This window comes from Alternaria rosae (genome assembly GCF_020736505.1).
Source record: "Alternaria rosae strain MPI-PUGE-AT-0040 chromosome Unknown BKA58scaffold_6, whole genome shotgun sequence".
Classification (NCBI taxonomy): Eukaryota; Fungi; Ascomycota; class Dothideomycetes; order Pleosporales; family Pleosporaceae; genus Alternaria; species Alternaria rosae.
This window is the reverse complement of record NW_025763575.1, coordinates 1470137-1491777: the sequence shown is the minus strand read 5'-3', so window position 1 is coordinate 1491777 and position 21641 is coordinate 1470137. Positions and strand designations below refer to the sequence as shown.

Sequence of the window (21641 nt, the reverse complement as noted above, 5' to 3'; positions counted from 1 at the left end):
TTGCAAGCGCGAATGCCGGTGTAGATTTACCGTCAGCCTGGACGCGCAGGGTGATCAACTACGCAACGAAAGAGGCAAAATCGATTCGAAGAAGGGAGATATCTTTTCATACAAGGGGTTATCATGCAATACGACAGTTGGACAAATGATCATGGGGGATAGAAAAAGCGCCATCCGCTGTACATAAGATCGTCTGTCCCTGAGATCCAATCTCATCTAGCCCAATAGTAAAGTTACACAGTCGTCCCAAATGCACCGAAAATAGAATCAGATTATAGCAGAAGCTCGAGAGGGTTCTCAACGGCCTTCTTCAGCTCGCGCATGAACTCGCCACCGACGGCACCGTCGACAACCTTGTGGTCGAAGCTGCCGGTGATGACAATCTGGTCGTCCCACTCAACGCTCGCTGTGCCATCCTCAGCCTCGCCTGGTACTGCGACCTTCCTTGTTGTGCCGATTGCGACGATGCAAGCTTGTGGGGGGTTGATGACGGCGGTGAATCGCTCAACAGCGGGGTTCATTCCCATGTTGGAGATGGTGATGGTTCCGCCCTGGTATTCTTCGGGCTTGAGCTTGCCGTCGCGTGCGCGCTTGCCAAGGTCCTTGATCTGGGATGAGATGGATTGGAGGCCGAGTCCGTTGACGTTCTTGACGATGGGGGTCATGAGACCGACAGGGGTAGAGACAGCGACGGAAACATCGACGGTGTTGTGCTGGCGGATAATGACCTTACCGCCATCCTCGCGCCAGGATGAGTTGGCAGCGGGGACCTTGCGGGCGGCAACAGCAAGAGCCTTGACAAGCAAGTCGTTGACTGAGAGCTTGTACTTGCCGTCAGCTGAGGCATTGAGGGCTTCGCGGAGCTTGAGGAGCTTGGAAACGGAGATGTTGGAGGCGACGAAGTAGTGGGGGTTCTGCTGCATGCTCTCGCGGAGACGGGTAGCGATAACCTTGCGCATGCTGGTAGCCTCGACGTCCTCGTAGGCGGCAGCGGAGGCGCCAGCAGCGGGGGCAGCACCGGCAGCAGGCTTGTACTTCTCAATGTCTTCCTTGGTGACCTGGCCGCCCTTTCCAGTGCCTTTGATGGAACCGATGGGGACGCCCTTCTCGAGCGCGAGCTTCTTCGCGGCGGGGGAGACGGCGGGCTGGCGCTGAAGAGCGGTCTCTAGGCGGTCGCCGGTAGATTCAGACTCCATGGAGGCGGGCGCAGACTCCTCCTTGGCGGGAGGAGCGGTCTTGGAGCCAGTGTTCGGGGGCTCGCTGGCTTCGGCGGCGTTGCCCTCCTTGGAGGGAGTATCAGCCTTCTTGTCACCACCGGCGTCCTCGATGGAGAAACTCTCGAAGGCGGAAACGTCCTCGCCCTCCTCAACCATAACGGCGATGGGCTGCGAAAGTCAGCATGGCATCCTCGAAAGCTTGTAAAACTCCACTTACGCTTCCAACAGCGACGTCCTTCTCGCCAGCGTCGCGGAGGATCTTGGCGATAGTGCCTTCCTCTTGGAACTCGAAGTCCATCTGTGCCTTGTCCGTCTCGATCTCGACGAGGACGTCACCGGGCGCTATTGAGTCGCCAACCTTCTTCTGCCATGCGCCAATGTTTCCGGCGGTCATGGTTGGGGAGAGGGCGGGCATGCTGATAACGCTGTGCGAGGGGTAGGCTGCGGGATGCGTTAGCAATGCGGTCGCCAGCGGAGTATCTAGTCGCGTGGGAGACGGTGGGAGTGCTCACACTTAGAGGCATAGTAGCGTGCGAGCGCGGACAGGGCTGGTGTGCGTCTGTATACGTGCATGTCAGCTATGCTCGTCGGAGGATTCTGGGCAATGCCACCCAGGAGTGAAGCCAACGTACGCGGAGCATCTCGAGGTGGGCAGGGCGCCGCGCAGGGCAATTGACCCCCTCGAGCTCAATTGGCTTCCCGCCCTGGACAGCAGAGTTGTGGTTGCGGGCATTGTGTTGGGATGCCGGGCGCTGAGATTTTACTCCAAGCGACGTGAAATGAGGGTAGACGGAGCTTGTCGGGCGAGGGCGACAGGCAGACAATGTCGAGCGAGCTGGAGGCTCAGGCGCTTAGCGGTCAGGGCTGGAGGAGATGGAAGACTGTTCAACGAAAAGTTTAGTGCAGTTGGTTGGAGACCCGGCGACTAGCGTTCTCTCCCGATGAGGGTCTATGCTGGATGCGACATTTCCCGGCAGGACGCAAAGTGTGGCGCCTGGGTGTGGCTGAGGCAGGCGCAAGTGTGGCTCCTTCCGTAGCCTACCGCGCGGCTGGTCCCAGGTACGTAACTAGCCAGGAGGAAAGACACAAAGTGTCATCTCAGAGCACGACTCGCTCAACGCCTGCACAGACTCGCCTGCTGTCCTTTGCACTGCACTGCACTGCGCCAGTCCGAGTCACCACTGCCGCGCCCTCACCTTTTTCTATCGCTCCTTCTCCGCCATGGTTGCTGAGGAAGTGACATCCCTACAAAGATCCCGGACGTGAACAACTATGGCCGACACCGATTCCCCGCCAGCGCCCCGAGAGGACATGGAGAAGCCTGACATGGAGGAGCAAGATCCACCTGCCTCAGACACAAGAGAAGAAGAAGAGGACGAGAGCGACTCATCAGACGCCGAGTCGGAGCACGCATCAGAGCACGCATCAGAGCACGCCGAGGATACGTCGTCCCCAGCGCCCGAAGCTCCACGGGAAGAGGCGGAAACATCGACACCTGCGCCCGGAACACCCGTCCTCAACGTACCCAATGGAGGAGACGCGCCGCGATCATCCGAGCAGATCTTCGACCATCGCCTGCCTATCGAGAACCGGCCGCGAACCGACTCGCAGTCCACTGCAGCCACTACGGCCACGCGACCATCCACAAAAAGCTCCCTAGTCTTCGTCGTCACCGCGCTCGAGACAATCGCAGCTTCCAAAGATGCTAGGAAGAACAAGAAACTCGGCGACAGCACCAATGCCGCCTTGTCGGCAATCAAGAATGAGGGCGACCCGGCGCGCATCAACCCCGAGGTCCTCTTTGAACCGCTTCAACTTGCCTCCGAGGCTCCCAACGTCCCCGTATCCATTACCGCGCTCGACTGCATTGGCAAGCTCATCAGCTACTCCTACTTCTCCGTGCCGGCCGAGCCGCGAGCCGACAACAGCGAGGTCCCTCCTCTGATCGAACGAGCCATAGACACGATATGCGATTGCTTCCAAGGCGAGGCCACTGCGCCCGAAGTGCAACTCCAAATCGTCAAGTCGCTGCTGGCAGCCATCTTGAACGACAAGATTGTTGTACACGGAGCAGGATTGTTGAAGGCTGTGCGACTCACGTACAACATCTTCCTCCTTTCCAAGTCAAGCGCGAACCAACAAGTAGCACAGGGTGCACTGACACAAATGGTTGGCACAGTCTTCGAAAGGGTCAAGACGAGACTTTCTATCAAGGAAGCTCGGATGAACCTGTCGCGGTCATCTTTGAATGATAAGGGGCAATCAAGCGAGAGTGTACAGCCCGAGGGCAGCGCAGAAGACATCACCGGATCCGAGGCCAACGGCGAAGATGCAGAAGACGAGCACGATGCTGAAATCGCCGAACCGAGCGACAAAGCAGTCGACCGGCACACTGGCCCCAAGATCACGCTGCAAAGCTTCGAAAACAACATGAGCTTCAACGATGACCGTATACACGATAATGCGCCAACGCTGGTGACCCGTATCAAAGGCAAAGCTGGGTCACGACATGTATCCGGCCAGGAGGGTTCGCCTCATGTCAACACCGAAGAAGAGGAGGAAGATGAGATATTCGTCAAAGACGCGTACCTCGTCTTCAGAGCCATGTGCCGTCTGAGCACAAAAGGTCTGTCTGTCGATCATGCCCACGATGTGAAATCCCAAGGCATGCGCTCAAAGCTTCTCTCCCTGCACATGATTCACACTATACTTTTCAATAATATTGCTGTATTCGTGTCGCCATATGCCACGATCCGCAGTGGCAGCGATGAGCCAACGAGTTTCATACAAGCAGTCAAACAGTATCTTTGTTTGAGCCTGAGCCGGAACGGTGCAAGTTCCGTGAAGCAAGTCTTCGAAGTTGCCTGCGAGATTTTCTGGCAGATGCTTAAATACCTGCGCATATCACTCAAGAAGGAAGTCGAGGTGTTCCTAAAGGAGATCTACCTTGCAACTCTAGACAAGCGGGGTGCTCCTGCATTTCAGAAGCAATACATTTTGACAATATTCGGAAGGCTGGCTGCAGACCCCCGAGCACTGGTAGAGATCTATCTCAACTATGATTGCGATCGCACCGCCCTTGACAACATGTTTCAACGCGTCGTTGAACATCTGTCCAAGATCTCCAGCAACCCCGTCACCATCACACCTGTGCAGCAGCAAGCGTATCAGGACCAAAGAGAGAAGCAATCAAGACAGATGGATTGGCAGAGCCGAGGCACTTTACCACCATCACTTACGACCGTCTCCATGAACTCATCACACGACACGGAACATGGCTACCCTCAAGAATATGCAATGAAGCAGGAGTCTCTCGAGGCCTTGGTCGAAATTCTACGATCTCTCGTCAATTGGGCTCAGCAAGCCCTGCCTGACAACCCCAAACAAAACCACCCTGACTTGCGACCGTCACTCGACGATCTTCGCGTATCAACAGACACGAGACTTGCTTCAGAGTCACCAATGGTGGGAGCAGACTCTGGCACTGTCACGCCGCTTGCCGAGGATGATTACAGTCAGCTCGAGAAGGCAAAGCAGAGGAAAACGGCCCTCACGAATGCGTTAAGACAGTTCAACTACAAACCGAAGCGTGGACTCAAGACCTTGATCGCAGAAGGCTTCATCCCCTCAAACAAGCCTGAGGACATTGCGCGCTTCTTTCTCGACAACGACCAGATCGACAAGACGGCACTGGGAGAGTTCCTTGGTGAGGGTGATCCCGAAAACATTGCCATTATGCATGCTTTCGTGGATTTGATGGACTTTACCAAAACACGCTTTACGGATGCCCTGCGGCGCTTCCTCCAGAGCTTTCGATTGCCTGGTGAGGCACAGAAAATTGATCGTTTCATGCTCAAGTTTGCTGAACGATACATCACCGGCAATCCCAACGCATATGCCAATGCTGACACTGCATACGTTCTGTCATATTCGGTCATCATGTTGAATGTCGATCAACATAGCAAGAAAATGAAGGGCCCGCGTATGACGCCAGCAGACTTCATCAAGAACAACCGCGGCATCAACGACAACGCCGATCTGCCGGATGAGTACCTACAAGGAATATACGATGAGATCTCACAGAATGAGATCGTGTTGAACACAGAGCAAGAAGCCGCTGCAGACAAGGGTCTGCTCAATCAACAACCTGCAGGAGGGCTGTCTAGTATAGGACAGGTTCTCACGGGAGGTGCTCGCGATTTACAGCGAGAAGCAATTGTACAAGCCTCGGAGGCAATGGCTAACAAGACCGAACAACTGTACAAACAGCTCCTCCGAGCTCAACGGAGAACGGCAACAGCCCTGCCGGTCTCTAAGTTCATCCCCGCATCCTCATCCAAGCATGTCGGACCCATGTTCGAAGTCAGCTGGATGCCAATTCTGACTGCTCTCTCCGGCCAGGCCCAAGATCACAACATTGAGATCGTCCGCCTCTGTATCGAGGGCATCAAACTAGCAATTCGGATCTCGTGCTTGTTCGATCTAGACAGCTCGCGACAGGCTTTCGTTGCTTTCCTCTCGCGCTTCACAAACCTCTACAATGTGAGCGAGATGAAGGCTCGGAACATGGAGGCGTTGAAAGCATTGATCGAGATTGCACAGATGGAAGGCAATCTTCTACGTGAATCCTGGCGCGAGGTCCTCACATGTGTTTCCCAGTTGGACCGTTTCCAACTAATCTCAGCCGGTATTGACGAACGTGCTGTGCCGGATGTGCTCAAGTCGAGTTCCGGCACTGCGCAGTCGCGTAAGAACCTCAATGTTCCAGCCAACCGTCGAAGGCCAACATCACAATCGAGCACTATGAGCTTCCAATCTGAAGTAGCTGAAGAGAGCCGATCCACTGATATCGTCCGAGGAGTTGACCGCATCTTCACTAACAGTGCCAACTTGTCTGGTGAAGCCATCGTAGACTTTGTCAAAGCCCTTGTTCAGGTCAGCTGGCAGGAGATCCAGTCGTCTGGGCAGAGCGAGTCTCCGCGTACCTACAGTCTGCAGAAGCTCGTGGAGATCAGTGGCTACAACATGACGCGTGTGCGCTTCGAGTGGACCAACATCTGGCAGGTGCTTGGCGCTCACTTCAACGAGGTTGGATGCCATACCAACACTAACGTCGTATACTTTGCTCTCAACTCATTACGGCAACTCTCTATGAAGTTCATGGAGATTGAGGAACTGCCCGGATTCAAGTTCCAGAAGGACTTCCTCAAACCCTTCGAGCACATTATCAACAACACCAATGTTGTCTCGGTCAAGGACATGGTGCTACGCTGTTTGATTCAGATGATTCAAGCGCGCGGTGAGAATATTCGGTCTGGCTGGAAAACCATGTTTGGTGTTTTCACCGTGGCCGCCAGAGAACCCTACGGTATGTCTTTCCTGAAGTTCACCTGTGCAATTACTAATAAGCAGCAGAGGGCATCGTGAACCTTGCGTTTGAGAACGTCACCCAAGTGTACAACACCCGTTTTGGTGTAGTCATTTCCCAAGGCGCATTTGCAGATCTCATTGTCTGTCTGACTGAGTTCTCGAAGAACTTCAAGTTCCAAAAGAAGTCACTACAAGCAATAGAACTGCTTAAGTCATCTGTACCAAAGATGTTACGGACGCCCGAGTGTTCTCTATCCGCCCGTGCTGGATACCTGAAGGATTCCGAAAAGGGCTCTTCTATACCCAAGCAGCCCAGCCGACAAACACAGGAAGAGCAATTCTGGTTCCCAGTTCTCTTCGCCTTCCACGACGTCCTCATGACGGGGGAGGATCTGGAGGTTCGGTCAAGAGCCTTGAGCTATCTCTTTGATACCCTGATCAGCTATGGAGGCGACTTCCCAAGGGATTTCTGGGACATGCTTTGGCGACAGCTTCTATATCCTATCTTCATGGTTCTCAAGTCAAAGTCGGAGATGACGAAGGTTTTGAACCACGAAGAGCTTTCCGTTTGGCTATCGACAACGATGATCCAGGCTCTGCGCAATATGATCAAACTCTTCACCCACTTCTTCGATTCGCTAGAGTACATGCTGGACCGGTTCTTGGATCTCCTCGCCCTCTGCATATGTCAAGAGAACGACACCCTAGCACGCATTGGCAGTAACTGTCTACAGCAGTTGATTCTGCAAAACGTCCAGAAGTTCCAGGCCGATCACTGGAGTCAGATCGTCAAGGCATTCGTCGATCTCTTCCAGAGGACCGAAGCAACAGCACTATTCTCTGCTGCGACCAGCGGCTCGTCGGCACAAAGCACTCCGGTGAACGGTACAGGTAACACATCGGACTTGACGACACCGACAGGAGAAGGGCCTCCTGGTGAATTGTCGCTTCAAACACCTGCTGAAGAACCAAAGATGGACAATGCGCTCGGTATCAACGGTCTTTCAGGCGCAAGGCGACCGTCTTTGGTGACCTCGGACTCTGCTAGCATCAGTGGCGGGGTTGAGCAGCGTATGCCGTCCCCGCTACCCAAACGTCAAACACAAGAGCTAGAAGACTACCGCCCCGAAAACCAGGATCTCCAGCAACCACCTGTTGTCGTAACTGCTGCTCGCCGTCGTTTCTTCAATCAGATTATCACCAAATGTGTCCTACAACTCCTCATGATCGAAACGGTTCAAGAGCTCTTCACAAACGAAGCCGTCTATGAGAAGATCCCTTCTGGCGAACTGCTCCGCCTCATGGCTGTGCTCAAGAAGTCATACCATTTCGCCAAGCGCTTCAATGCCAACCGTGACTTGAGGTCACGTCTATTCAGGGAAGGCTTCATGAAGCAACCACCAAACTTGTTGAAGCAGGAAAGCGGATCTGCGTCGGTATACGTCAGCATCCTATTCCGAATGTACCACGACACCTCCAACGACCGCGCCGCATCACGCGCCGATACGGAAGCTGCCCTGATCCCACTGTGTGAAGACATTATTGCCTCATACGTCGATCTCGACGAAGAGACCCAACAACGCAACATTGTAACTTGGCGTCCTGTTGTCGTGACCGTATTGGACGGATACACCGGCCTGCCCACCACAGATTTCGAAAAGAACGTGGACCTCTTTGCGCCGCTTGTTGTCGGGCTTCTCGGCACGGAGATGGCACCCGATGTGCAGAGAAGCGTACAGGCGCTTGTTGGGCGCATCTTCGAAACGAAGCTGGGTATGGAGAAGGTGCCACTCATGCCGGCCATCAGTCGGAGTCCACGAGGTAGCTTTGTGGGTAGTCCATCCCAAAGGAGGGTCAGCAAAGGTGGACGGTAGAGTGACTTTCCGTCCCACGTCTGCATTCGAGGTTTCCTTGCTCAACACCTGCTGATTTGTGTTTTGTTCTTTAGGTCTGATTCGGCAAGCTATGTCAACTTGTCAGCTCAGCACCTTTCTGTACTTCTTTTGGATCTAAAGCATTGCCACTGAGGTCTGGTTATCTCCAGAAGGCGTTTCTGGGCGCGAAGCTTGGCTATTTTGTACAGTAGTACGATGTCAAAACCTGCATCACTTTATCGATACTTTCTACGACTTCCCTTTCGAGCAAGATGGTTAGAGAAGAATACATAGATTACGAGCCGTTTGCTATCTCTTGGTTCTGGTGATCGTAGTCCGCGTGATCAACGCGATCGACAGAGCCGCTTCATGCAGGTACCACCAGGGAAGCTTAAACCCGAAAATGCTCAACGTCATGGAAGCTAACTGCCGTTACTGGTAGCATGTACCACACAGCATGCCGTAAGGAACGTGTAAGGGTATGACGTTTGTTGACGACTGACATCACGATGCAGAAGCGGGAGGAAGCTGCAGTGCTTCTTAAGGACAATTTAGGCCCACTCAACGAAACGACGATACAGGTCATCCTCGGAACGTTAGAATCAAAATGCGGTCCTCAGTTCTATCAACCATTGCGCTGACTGCAAGCGCCGCAGCGCAAATCACCTTCCAGAACAGCAGCACCACAATCCTTCAAACAGATCCCGGAACCTACGGACCGGAAATAGAAGAATACCACTACTACTACACGCAATGGCCTATCGGGCTCGCCATCTCCTCGACAGGCCGTTTCTTCGCCACCTACACCCGCGGCTCCTACGCCTACACCCTCGGGGAGGTCGTCAACAAAACAGCCGAAGTCCCCTACCCATCCGCATCTCTCAACCTGCCCGTCTCCCAACTAAACACAAGCTGGAACGGAATTCCGTTCGGCAGCAACAACAGCACAGGTCTAATCAGTGTTCAAGCCCTCTACATCACACCTGAAAACGCCCGTAGACCCGAAACGCTTTGGGTTGTAGATACCGGCCGTCCTACCATCACAGATGGCAGCGGCGCACCTAGTATGCCTTACGCCCAACCTGGTGGACCTAAGATCCTCGGTATCAGTCTGGATAACGATACTGTCTATGCAACCTACACGTTCCCACCCTCTGTCCATTTCCCAGATTCCTACATGAACGACATCCGCTTCGACCTGCGTGCCAACACGACAGCCTCTGGTTCCGGCGTCGCATACATCGTCGACAGCAGCGATGAAGGACGGCCCGGATTCATCGTCTTGGACCTAGGTACCGGCGAGAGTTGGCGTCGACTAACCCAACATCCCTCCACTTTACGTGTAGACCGCGACGTACCCTCCTACCAAGGCGTTCCATTCTACCAACGCACAATCGGTCAGCCGATTCAGACGCTACGGGAGGGTCTGGATGGGATACAGATTAGTCCAGATGGGGAGACGATATATTACAGTCCCCTCACTTCAGACTACCTCTACTCGATCCCCACTGCTAATCTCCTCACGCCGCCATCCGACGCCCTCGCCGAACTCACAGCTGCGAACAACGTGACCAACCTCGGTCAGCGCGGCGGGAATGCGAACGGGTTCGAGGGAGATAGCAATGGCCTTGTGTACCAGTGTATGCCGGAGCACAATGCGATTTACGTGTACGATCCCCAGACGAAGATGACGGAGCCTTTTGTGCGGGATCCAAGGATAATCTGGCCGGATGGAGCGAGTATCGGTGAAGATGGGTATTTGTATATGAATATTAATCAGTTGCCACGGCAGCCGAATTGGAATGAGGGATTTGATGGGAGAGTTTTTCCGGGGGCGGTGTTGAGAGTTAAGCTGCCGGGGGGTGGGAGAAAGATTATGAGTTTGAGTTGAAGGGCTAATGTGAAGATGGGATGACAGGGGATCGGAGATCGAATTGGATGATGTGTATTAAGCTATTATGTTGTTAGTTCAATCACAACTGTAGTAACGAGTAGGCATCAAGTAAGAAACTTGTTTCAGTGATAGTATATCTATTCATCGTTCATGCTACCAAACTCATGCGTCGTGGAGCTACATGTATGCACAGTGAAGACACTGTATGCAGGAATACCATATACAGGTGGATGCATCCATCCATCCATGAAGTAAGAAAGAAACTTTTGCCCGCAAACCCAATAAAGCCCGGAACATAAATAGGTATCTTAGCGATGACCGTAGAAATGTAGTAATCCTTCAACGCCGTAATATGCAATAACATTCCGTAAGGTGGTTGGTCATATGGCTTCAAGTCAACTAAGGTGAGTGACGAAGATGTCCTGAAAGTATAAGATACGAGAGGACAGGTCCCTACTCATCCTGCTTGATCTCAAGCTTGTTCTTCTTAGGGCTGTCGTTGCGCTCGCCGTCGTCGGCCTTGCGCTTGTTGGAGGCGGTGTCGTTGCTAGAGTCCTGGATGACGGGAACACCGTGAGCGTCGCGCTCAATCTCCTTCTTCTCCTCCTTGCGGCTGGAGCGGTCATCCTTGCCATCCCTGAAGCGATCGCGACGCTTGTTCCAGTCGTTGCTGTCGACGGAGCCGCTGCGGTCGCGACGTCCACGGGGAGAACGAGAACGGTTACGGTTGCCGTCACGGCGATTGTCGCGACGGTCGTTACCACGTCCACCGCGGCCCTGACCACGACCTCCACGGCCTCGGCCACGGCCGCCGTCTCCGTTGGTGCCGCGGAGCCTCTTGCGCTGCTCGTACTTCTCCTGATCGGTCAACTCCCAGTCGGGCTTAATACCCTTCTCCTTGCACTTCATCTCAATGTACTCCTTCTTGCCCATAATGGTGAGCTCGTTGCCGTTGTACTTGGGAGCGGGGTCAAGTTCGAGGAACTGCTTGCGAGAGTCCTCGGAATCGAATTCGACAAAGACGCTGCCCTTCCAGGCACCGTCGTCCTCGCGACGCTTGCGGATCATAACTGCGCCGTAGGGACGGAAGAACTTCTCCAAGGCGATTTGGCCGGCATCCTCCTCATTACCGAAGCCCTTGACGTAGGCGCTCCTGTCCATGTTGTTGGATGAGTTGTGCTTCAGGCGATAGAAGAGCTCCTCTGTGGTAGGCGGGTTCTTGTCGTCACCCTCCTTGGTGGGAACGGAAATGGGCTCCTTGCGCTTGACAGCTTCGCTGCCAGCCTTGCTGTATTCGCCATCATCGACGACCTCGAGATCCTTGCTCTCGCGAAGTGCTGCTACAACGGCACTGTATGGCTTGAAGCGACGCATACGCTTGAAGGTGCAAACGTGGTGAATAGAAACGGGGGTGTTCTTGGGGCCGTCGAGAGACTTGAACATGTGCTCATCGGTGGCCAAATTTTGGGTAGAGAAGTAGAACTCGACCTTGAGGCTGTTAGTAGTGTGGATCATGGTTCTGAAATTGGGAGTCATACCTGTTGGCGGATCTCATTTGGGTCGTCAGAGTCTGGTAGATTCTCGAATGTGTCAAGGTTGTTCGTCCTGCGCAAAATCAGTACTAAGAAAGATCAACTCCAGAATCTGAGCTCACTTCTTGTTGTGCTTGTCGTGGAATCCGCCTCGACCACCTCCGCGGCCACCACGACCACCTCGACCTCCGCGACCGCCATCGCGACGGTCATTGCGACGGTCACCGCGGTCTTCGCGATCGTTGCGACGATCGCTCTTGCTATCGGACTTGCCGTTGATCTCCCACTTCTCCTCGCCGTCGGCCTTGGCAGCCTTGTCCTCTGACTTGGAGGAGGTGGTCTCAGTCTTTGACTCAGTCATGTTGGCGTCGACGGTGTTCTGAGTCTTGGAGACTTCAGCGGGGTTCGCGGCAGGCGCAGCGGTAGTCTGTGAGTCTGCCATGGTTAATATGTGTGCAGCTTGAGTCGCGTAAATGTGTAGAAGCTGCAAAAGGCGGTTTTGGGGCTGCGACAAAGAGGTTGGCGGTCGTTGAAGAGAAAAGGCTCAAAGGTGAGAGATAGCTATGGTTCTTAGTGGGGAATTTTCGATGCAGGCGGGCACGGACCGCTATCCAGATTTACGTTCGCCGCGTGGGCCGCTATTGTAACAATATCACCAATTCTGATCCGCCTTCACCATGCCGAGGAAGAAGCCGAGGTTCCATTCGCTGAAGAAGCTGGTATGCTTGCTATTGTGAGGATTGGGTGACAATGGCCATAGGCTGACACGCTGCAGAATGTCCGCCAGAATTGGTCGCGGTGGTCGTTATACGCCCTATCCCAGCTAAAGGCACCCAACGTCACCACTCGAACATACTTCCAGCAGAAATGGACAGCCAAGGCATCTACACGAGCATATCATGGCGAACACATACGGGAGAAGAAGTGGAAGCACATGTTCCGGCGGAACCTGCCAGCCGTAGTGGCCATGGACCATAGATATCTCGCCCAACACGACGGTTCAGAGCAGGCAGCTGGTCGAGGAATGGGTGCAGATTCACAGGACAAAGTCCGGACACCGCCCATGACACCGTACATGCAGATGGCATACTACCCTCTGGAGAGGAGATTAGACACAGCCATCTTCCGGGCATTATTCGCGAGTAGTGTCCGACAGGCGAGGCAATTCGTTGTCCACGGCCTGGTGAAGGTCAATGGCAAGAAGGTTCGTAAATTTTCGCATACTGCACATGATCACCACTGACTTGAAACAGATGGTCTACCCCGGCTACGCACTCAACCCAGGCGACATGTTCCAAGTCGACCCCTCATCCGTCATGTTCGCAACTGGCGCACCAAAAGAACGCTCATCAACCGCTCGTCGCATTGCTAAAGAAAAGGCAGCTGCTCGTGCGGCAGAGCGGGAGCAAAACGGCGGACAAACACCCAAGCAACCCAAGCAAGAGGACTTCGTAATCACCCCATCCACACGCGAAGAGCCCACACCCACCGAGCTAAAGAAACAACTCCAAGACCTCATGGAGCAAGTCGACGGTGTCCTAGCCGAAGATGTCAAAGCGAAAGACAAGCAAAAGTTCCGCGCCTTCCGCCAATCCGTCAAGAAAGCCATCAGCCTCTGGCGCACCGCAAACCCAGAGACCATCTCGACCCTTGACACGCAATTCGACTTCCTCAAGACGCAAATCGCCGAGCGCGCCGTTGCCACCACCCCCTCTTCCTCCAAAGACGCTTCCGCCGCCGAACCCCTCATCTCCGAAGAAGACCAAGCGCGTCTGCGGTCAGCGTTCGAGAAACTACGATTAGAAACAGAACACACATCCGCGTGGAACAAGCGCGATGCTCAGGCGCCGTATGCGACGCCCTGGCGGCCGAGGGACTATATGAGTGCGTTTGCGTTTATACCGCGGTATCTCGAGGTTAATCAGAATATCTGCGCGGCTGTCTATTTGAGGCACCCCGTTGCGAGACAAGGGTTGGCAGAGGTGCCTACACCGTTCCATATTGAGACGGGGCAGTTGGCGTTCAACTGGTACCTGCGGAATCGTTAGGGTAGGTGATGGGAAAGGTGATGTGTTTGTACATTATGTAGATGGATTGCTCAACGCGGAGAATTGCAATTGTATAACATGATTTACGTTTTTGCAGGCATGATGACTTGATCTGTTTGATGGACTAGTATTATGGGCTTGCTAGTAATGCAAGTCTCGGACCATAACTCCGAACTACAAGAGACGCGTCTCGCGCTTGTGTATGCTTTCTCACTGTGCTTATTATTATACATGAGGACGTAGAGGTATTAGCGGGTGGCGTCCTCTGACCACCCGTTGATCAGGACATTGCCATGTATCAACGTCGCTAGAAATGAAGCTGGTATAAACAACCCAGTGTAGCTCCTTACTCCAAACGAACAGAAAACCTGCATGCGTGGAAGGATAACGGGCGAAGAATACGTTTACAAGTCGCAGAAAATCCGATGATGAAAGCATAAAAGGTGTAGAAGCCTGGGGCGACTGTGCTGGGTATGCTCGCGCCTGACGTGCTGCAGGCGTGGCAGATGTGATCTCCAATGTGCGCAGACGGAGAAGATATGTAGGTGTAAAGGATCGAAACCTCTACGTGGTGAACACCGGGTATGAGTAGCCAAAGACGGAATGATATGCCTTTTCAGACAAAAAGACGCAGGCCCTCAGTCTGCGTCCGACTCCTCGTCAAGTGTCAATATACTGACAGGGTATCTCAGCGTCTCTGCGCTCGGCCTAGGGCTGACATCGACAACACTGCTATCTGGTGTCCAATGCGAACTCCGTTCAGATGTAGTAGATGCAGTCGTGTATTGCCTGAAGCCATTCGCTACGAGCTCCGACGCCTCGACATCCGATTCGTAGCTTGGAGGCTCGGTGGGCTCTGAACGGTAACTTGGTAGGCTGTCTGTTCGGGAGAGCGGCCTTGAGGGGATCTCCGGGAGGGAGGTTGGGGGGTAGGTCGATGCTGTAGAAAGGGGCGAGTATGGTGCTCGGGACCGTTGACGCTGGCAATCGCATGGAGTGTGGTTAATTGCTCTGCCTTCCTCGGCATCGCGGACAAGGTCACTGACGACGTCATGGGCATCTCTTAGCTGCCTGATCTCTTCTTGCATCGCGTCTTCGAGCACGCCTTCCTGCTCTGAGATTAGCGCCCGCTTCTCTTCGTAATCGGCGATGCGTTGGTTGTCGCGTCGCGCCCAATTACCGCGCCACCAGCTGCGCCATGCGTGTTGGCGGGCTGCTCGGCGGTAGGCGCGGGCGTTGAGACGTTCTTCTCGGGCTGCGGCTCGCTCGGTCCTTGTTCGCAGGCTGCTGCACTTGTGGCGGATGACGGCGACTAGGCAGCTGCAGCAGAGAACTCCTAATGTGATCTCGAGGGCGAGAAGGTAGGGAGATGGCTTGGGTGGACGAGGTGGAAGCTCGTTCTATTTAGGGTCAGCATCAGAGTCTTTGCTTCAATTGGTGGAGTGTTAAACGGAGGTACATACTGCTTGAGCCTCGTATACCTGGGGTGTTGAAGTCACGGCTTTCAGGTGACTTCCAGACATTTGTGCCACCTGTGCAGTATGACCATGTGCCTGGGCGAACACCTGCTTGGGGCTATTCATCTCTTTCGATCGTTGGTCAGGTTTGAAATGGAAGGATACGATTTCCCAAGCACACTTTGCTTCATGGGCGATGGTCTGTACGATGCACGAAACGCCGTCACATTTACCCAATTCCTGCGACAGGCTCTTTGCTTCTTGTCTTAGGACTGAATGAATCTTCTTCTTCTTATTGGCGATAAGAGATTCGAGCTCTTTCAGCTCACTCTGAAGAGTTTTCAACTCGCGGATGTCGTCCTTAAGAGACGGGATTCTGCCCTTCGCTTTTGAAGTTTCGGTGACGTTGTGGAAGGCCAGACGCAATAACCGAGGAGGTTTGCGCCAGGATTCAGCTACGTCCCTGTTACTCGCAGAGGGGTTGGGCGTAGACTCAAGCCTGAGCAGAGAAGGGGGTGATGTTTGCGGTTTAAACGAGATCGTAAAACCGGCAGGTTTGGTGACTTGCTTGCCGTCAATGGCCTTGATGTTGACCGTTACTACTTGGGCTGCTTCTTCCGTTTCCAAGTTATCACGAAGACAGGCTGTCTGCCATTCGAGATCCAAGTCGTGCTGCAGAAACCATTCATTCTGTGTGAGGTCGGTAACGCCTTGGTAGGAACCGGAGCCAGATGCGAAGTCGCCGTTCCACTCTTGGGGAAGATGAAGTCCGTTTAGGGTAATGTTGGAAGAACCACAAGCTTGATCCTGGGCATGACTGGTGAAGCTCAAGGTCTAAGGATGGTGAGCAGGTGGCATGGTATTTAGGTGCCTGAGGGTGGGCCTTACCAAAGACTCGTCATCCTGGCCCGTGTGATCGCGGCCAAGACAGCCAGTGCAGGGGACGCTGAAGGTAGCTTGCGCGTAATTCTGTTGAAGGTCTAGCAATGTTTAGCAGCTGCCTGCAGAAGGCGAATGTGGAATGGTATAAGAGGGGCGCGTACCTAGCTGCAAAAGACTTCCGTCGGCGCGAGCAGCTTGACGCTCGTGTTGAGGTATGACGCCGGCGAGTACAGGTGCCGCCCAGGCGCAGGCTGACAGCACTTTGGACTTGAAGGAACGCATATTGAAAGCAAAAAAGAACACGGCTTAAACAGCAGAGCAAATGTGCGAACAGCGCACACGAACATCGACCCACAAAGAGAGCGAGGTTTGGCGGGTTATGGGACAGATGTTCCCAAAGGTTCGATCAGGCACCAGTCGAAAGGGCGTTTCGGTGTATAAAGGCGCAGAGCTGCTAGTGGCTGCCGTCAGCGTGAGCGTGGCTTAGACGTTGGCTCACGATTCAGCTGGCAGCACTATGCATAATGCAGTGTGATGAAACACTGGGATACGTGAGGATGCGAAAGTGTGTACTTTTGTAAATGTAAATGCGGTTGCGATGAAATCCATGATCGCTGAGGCCATGTGGCAGCATCATTGGTGCGGTTCTCGTCCATGCGACTGAGAACCCGGTGACTTGCGCCCATGACGTTCTCTCTCCTTACGAATTTGCTCCACCAGTAAATTACATGTATCTCGTGTTATGATAAACGAAGCAGTTGAAAGAATATGTATAGCCTACACAGCTGCCGCGCATGCATGCGCAGGTTAGAAGTCTTGGTGACTAGATAGTGCTGCAAGCAAGACCGCGCTTACATATCAATTCGAACTGGTCATTCTATGTCGGGGGTCTCGGAAGTAAGTCGACTACATTGTTCGTGTCATCCATGGGTGGACATGGATTGATGGTGTTTGGCGCGCATTTCGTAGGGCTGTCTCGCCAAGATACCGTGGTCCGAGCTCTCGCGGCCTGCGATGCAATGAGGGAGATCATCACTAACCCGACTACGTATCCCGCCCTCGTTTCCACCCATTACTAGGAATATCTTCAACTGCGTCGCGACATTCTCGCTGAACCTACGATATCCGATACGTAAGACCCGATCCATCTGCGAGTCACCACTGGTCGCCAATATGGTACGTCACCTCACTCACCAACAGCTCCCACCTTTTTACTGACTCTCGACTTAGCTGCCATTGGGCCTTCTGACGGCCGCGACGGGTCACCCCATGCTCGTAGAACTGAAGAGCGGCGAAACCCTAAACGGACTGCTCGTCAACTGCGACACATGGATGAACCTTACACTGAAAGAGGTTGTGCAAACGAGCGCCGACGGTGACAAATTCATGAGATTACCAGAGATCTACGTTCGCGGAAGCACAGTAAGGGCTCACGTTGTTCTTTCCAACAGGCTTTACTGACTAGTATCCAGATAAAGTACCTTCGAGTGCCTGACGAGATCGTCGACGTTGTAAAGGAACAGCAAGCCAAGGACCAAGCGAACCGGGGCGGCCGAGGAGGAGGCATGCATGGACGAGGAGACCACCGGGGCGATCGTGGTGGAGGCAGAGGCATGAGGGGCCGAGGACGCGGTCGCGGAAGAGGAGGAGGAGGTGGTGGTGGTGGTGCTTGAGAGGCGGACATATACCCAAATGCAACGGCAGTCAGCGCGCGCGTCGCTTGTAGAAATCATGGCGGGTTCATATGCGGTCGTTGACTATGAAGCAAGAATACAGAGGAGCGAAAGAGCACTACTGCGGATTGTTAAGTTGGGCAGGCTTCCTTGAAGACTGCATTGGAGCATAACCTACCCAAGTGTCGACCTTCGCGAGAGCAGCGCAACCCTCCTGGTCCGGCCGTACGTTCATACTCAGCATTTGAGGCTCCTCTGCGAGGTGAGCACAACGGAATGTCCGCTGTTTGGGGCACATTTCCAAAGTTGGCAGCCTGACACGAATAGGCGCCAGCAAATTAGCCAAAAGGAACCCTTGTCACAATGGGCACATAACTGTTGGTGTTATCTCTGTGCCTCCAGTGACACGAGTTACCTAGGTACCGAACACCTTGGTGATTAGCGTAGTCGTACGTTGATGCGGGGTCTGCCGTGGTTCCCGAGCTACAATGCGGCGCAGGCGTCTGCTTTGGCGACTCTCCATCTGCGCTAATTATAGTACGTGCGCCCCTGCCTGATATGCCTCCCCAGGCCCCGGGTTCCTCGAGACGTTGTTCTATTCATTCCGACGTTTTTCAGGACGTTGCCTGTTTACCTGTATCCAAGTCCCCCTTCCTAATCCAACTACTTTGACATCTCCTCCTGAACATACTCTCCTACCAACGCAATGACGAGCTTCACTATCTCAGATGGCCAACTCGATGGATTGAAAGACCAGGTAGCTGTCATCACTGGTAGGATACCATGGCCGGTTATCCTTTTCCACCCACTTATGTGCATCAGGAGCATCATCAGGCATAGGACTTGCGACGCTCCGAAGGATCATTAAGCACGGGGGCAAGGTCTTTGCTAGCGACCTTACCCCCCTTCCTGAGCCCGAAGCATCATCTGTCCCTTTCTTGAAAGCCGACGTCACGTCCTGGAAAGAACAACTCGACGTCTTCAAAGCAGCAGAGCAGAAGTACGGAAAGATCGACCATGCCTTTGCGAATGCAGGAATAGGAAAATCAACAAGCTTCTTGGAAGAAGACGTGGATGAGAATGGCGACCTGCTCCCGCCGAAGATGAACACCATCAACGTCAACTTGGTTGGCGTGATGTACACGGTGAAACTGGCCATACACTATCTCAAGAAGAACCCGAATGGTGGCAGCATCGTCATGACAGCGTCGGGTTCGAGCTTCGCGCGGCTCCCTGCTGAAGATTACAGTACGTCTCATCAACCCATATCAAGATTGAGTACTGACACATCCCAAAGCCACGGCTAAACACGGTGTCCTCGGCCTCCTACGAGCTCTACAGCCCCAACTCCATCCTAGACTCCCCATCCGCATCAACGCCGTCGCCCCGTCCTGGACCGACACAGCGATCGTGCCGCGCGCCATGATCGCTGCACTAGGCGATAGCAACGTGCAGTCGGCAGATGTTGTTGCCCGTTCTGTCGGTGTGTTGATGGCAGAGAAGGAGCGTCACGGAGAGCTGGTGTATAGCGCGTTGGGCAAATTCGTGGAGATGGAATATGGAGAGGCGGGTTTCCATGCGCTTACGAAGCCGATGATGGAACTTGCTGAGGGTGGTGAGAAGAAGGAGGTTCTGGCTGCTGAGAAGAGGGTCGATGAGGTGCTTGAGGAGATGGCCGTGGAGAATCACGGGATTTCGGTTGTTACTGAGTAGGATCTGTGGCTGTGTTATCTCGAGAACAGTAGCCGTCAATGTTTGATAATGCGAAATGGGAATCGTTTCATCATCCTCTTCTTGCTGCGCCTAGTCTGACATCAAATACAGCATTCTTGCCCAGGTGTGATCAGATTCAACAGCCTCGCAATCCGCCGTCATCGAATAGGCATTCTGAAAGTATCCAACTCTCTTCAAGATGGTAAAGTAGAATTGAAGACGAAAATCACAAAGAAACGAGGTTTGCGATCGGCACAATACTTGTGTCTCGTACGCTCCTCCCCAGTCGAGATGAAACATGCACGCTAGCGTGGCTTAGCTCCAAATGCTACGCAACCCTTAGGCAACCACATCTACTCTTCGACGCGCTCAAACACCCAACAAAATATCACACAGCACTCTAGAAACCATAATGTCGCTCAACAGCCATAGAGACCGGCAAACCCACGCGTCCGACGCCGATGCGATGTGGTCTACCCTGCGCGAGACCCATGCAAAGCTGGTAGGCACGCAAACATGCACACGCTGGAACGTGCAGTCGCTAAATCTACATGCTTTTGATGTAGAAAACTCGTTCAGAGGACTTGCAGAAGCTCAATCGAGAGATGAAAGAGCTGAAGAAAAAAGAAGACGCCATCAAGCGAGAAGTAGAGGGCTTAGAGAGGTACGATGAGGTCGTTCCCACTCCCGGGAGCCTTGAGCAAGGCTACTCCCGGAACTGTTAGTGACATCATTAGGGAAATGGACGCTACCTCAGCATATATCATCAAAAGAGAAGCGCCGGCACTCACGGAGCCTTTTCTCACTCGGCTACCTCGAGAGATCCGTGACCTTGTCTACGAATATGTCTGCGTCTTTCCCGACACCATACAAATCGCGCTATCCGGACAGCAAGGGGCTCCAGTAGACCCTGTGGTCATTTGGTCGGATGCCCAACTAATGGACGCGTCCTATCTTGCCAATTCAGAGGTCGTGCCTACCGAGCTATCCGAGACATATTGGTCGAAGAACCGTTTCGAGGTCACAGTCGGTTTGGATACTGGTATGCGAGCTGGCGGTCTGGATACCTTTCTGTTGCATGGGACAGTGCCTAGCGACAAATTATTCTGGAGGGTATTCGTGCGCCCGTGGGAGAAGATCCGTCATCTGAAGGTACATGTCGCCTGTGAACAGTGGGAGTCCGATCCACGCTACGGTGATACTAAGATGAAGGACTACTATACGACGGCATACGGTCTCATTGATGATCTCACATTCGCGCAGGCTGCCATGTACAAATTGGAGGCTCAGCTCACTCCTCTCACCCGAATGAGAGGCCGAGAAGAACTCCACATTGAGATCGAGATCGACACCAGGTTTGCCCAGGAGGGCCCTGATGTCCAATTCTCCGAGCGTCACTTTGTTAATATCATGGAGAGCCTTCGGAGAACAGTGTGCGAATTGTTGGACTCTGGCGTACATGTCACGGTCACATTGGCCAATATCGATTATAATGAAGCGCATCTAGAGCCGCAAACATGGGACATCACCTCTCGCTTCGTAGTAGACGCACAGGAACGGCTCAGTGTATGTATGCTCTCGATAGTAATCACGATCACAGCTGATTTGTTGAAGGAACAAACTCAAATCGATACGTATAATAGAGAGACAGGCTACTTCGTGCAGCCGCAAGCTGCATTGTATCATTGCGTTTCTAGAGCAGCTCTCGCTGATATGGAAGGTTTTCGTCAGCTGCTTTTGCGCCGATGGAAGGTGCGGTATGCTCTGCCATGGATTGTAGACGAATGAGAGATCTGATAGGGGCGGGACAATCATATTGAACGAAAGGTCTGAGAAATGCTAGTAGTCTGTTGCATGTTGCGACAGGGTAGCGTTGTGATGTCTCCAGTGCGCTCACCTCATAGAAGGAAAACTTAAACTGGTTTGCAACCTACATCAAGATGAAGATACGCAAACCAGATGTTCTGACGTTAACGTAGGC

The 21641-nt window shown here is 53.4% G+C and overlaps 9 protein-coding genes across 9 annotated transcripts; 6 read left to right on the top strand and 3 right to left on the bottom strand.

Moving 5' to 3' along the window:
• Positions 1 to 96: 96 nt before the first annotated feature.
• On the bottom strand, positions 97 to 2062 carry BKA58DRAFT_195696 (dihydrolipoamide acetyltransferase component of pyruvate dehydrogenase). Its single transcript, XM_046165703.1, has 4 exons — positions 1850 to 2062; positions 1730 to 1776; positions 1435 to 1658; positions 97 to 1385 (listed from the first exon to the last, which is right to left on the bottom strand). The coding sequence occupies exons 1-4, from the start codon at positions 1948 to 1950 to the stop codon at positions 273 to 275; spliced, it is 1485 nt and encodes a 494-aa protein (XP_046024374.1). The 5' UTR covers positions 1951 to 2062; the 3' UTR covers positions 97 to 272.
• Positions 2063 to 2301: 239 nt separating this feature from the next.
• On the top strand, positions 2302 to 8766 carry BKA58DRAFT_386953 (protein transport protein sec72). The gene is made up of 2 exons (XM_046170514.1): positions 2302 to 6585; positions 6633 to 8766. The coding sequence occupies exons 1-2, from the start codon at positions 2490 to 2492 to the stop codon at positions 8459 to 8461; spliced, it is 5925 nt and encodes a 1974-aa protein (XP_046024373.1). The 5' UTR covers positions 2302 to 2489; the 3' UTR covers positions 8462 to 8766.
• A 202-nt stretch (positions 8767 to 8968) lies between these two features.
• On the top strand, positions 8969 to 10456 carry BKA58DRAFT_421756 (major royal jelly protein-domain-containing protein). The gene has a single exon (XM_046172798.1). The coding sequence runs from the start codon at positions 9069 to 9071 to the stop codon at positions 10350 to 10352; it is 1284 nt and encodes a 427-aa protein (XP_046024372.1). The 5' UTR covers positions 8969 to 9068; the 3' UTR covers positions 10353 to 10456.
• A 19-nt stretch (positions 10457 to 10475) lies between these two features.
• BKA58DRAFT_386950 (RNA-binding La domain-containing protein) lies at positions 10476 to 12429 on the bottom strand. Its single transcript, XM_046170513.1, has 3 exons — positions 12010 to 12429; positions 11894 to 11960; positions 10476 to 11843 (listed from the first exon to the last, which is right to left on the bottom strand). The coding sequence occupies exons 1-3, from the start codon at positions 12327 to 12329 to the stop codon at positions 10809 to 10811; spliced, it is 1422 nt and encodes a 473-aa protein (XP_046024371.1). The 5' UTR covers positions 12330 to 12429; the 3' UTR covers positions 10476 to 10808.
• Positions 12430 to 12523: 94 nt separating this feature from the next.
• On the top strand, positions 12524 to 14027 carry BKA58DRAFT_470302 (uncharacterized protein). The gene is made up of 3 exons (XM_046175185.1): positions 12524 to 12606; positions 12663 to 13091; positions 13141 to 14027. The coding sequence occupies exons 1-3, from the start codon at positions 12565 to 12567 to the stop codon at positions 13933 to 13935; spliced, it is 1266 nt and encodes a 421-aa protein (XP_046024370.1). The 5' UTR covers positions 12524 to 12564; the 3' UTR covers positions 13936 to 14027.
• A 446-nt stretch (positions 14028 to 14473) lies between these two features.
• BKA58DRAFT_195549 (uncharacterized protein) lies at positions 14474 to 16672 on the bottom strand. Its single transcript, XM_046165702.1, has 4 exons — positions 16436 to 16672; positions 16281 to 16372; positions 15399 to 16226; positions 14474 to 15335 (listed from the first exon to the last, which is right to left on the bottom strand). Exons 1-4 carry the CDS (start codon positions 16554 to 16556, stop codon positions 14574 to 14576), a joined length of 1803 nt encoding a protein of 600 aa, XP_046024369.1. The 5' UTR covers positions 16557 to 16672; the 3' UTR covers positions 14474 to 14573.
• A 775-nt stretch (positions 16673 to 17447) lies between these two features.
• BKA58DRAFT_402837 (uncharacterized protein) lies at positions 17448 to 17947 on the top strand (the record flags this gene model as incomplete). The annotated part of the gene is made up of 3 exons (XM_046171748.1): positions 17448 to 17450; positions 17505 to 17696; positions 17747 to 17947. The coding sequence occupies 3 exons, from the start codon at positions 17448 to 17450 to the stop codon at positions 17945 to 17947; spliced, it is 396 nt and encodes a 131-aa protein (XP_046024368.1).
• Positions 17948 to 18653: 706 nt separating this feature from the next.
• On the top strand, positions 18654 to 19706 carry BKA58DRAFT_412235 (uncharacterized protein; the record flags this gene model as incomplete). The annotated part of the gene is made up of 4 exons (XM_046172342.1): positions 18654 to 18720; positions 18788 to 19195; positions 19245 to 19562; positions 19690 to 19706. 4 exons carry the CDS (start codon positions 18654 to 18656, stop codon positions 19704 to 19706), a joined length of 810 nt encoding a protein of 269 aa, XP_046024367.1.
• A 491-nt stretch (positions 19707 to 20197) lies between these two features.
• Positions 20198 to 21576, top strand: BKA58DRAFT_195518 (uncharacterized protein). Its single transcript, XM_046165701.1, has 2 exons — positions 20198 to 21226; positions 21275 to 21576. The coding sequence occupies exons 1-2, from the start codon at positions 20330 to 20332 to the stop codon at positions 21446 to 21448; spliced, it is 1071 nt and encodes a 356-aa protein (XP_046024366.1). The 5' UTR covers positions 20198 to 20329; the 3' UTR covers positions 21449 to 21576.
• Positions 21577 to 21641: the final 65 nt, after the last annotated feature.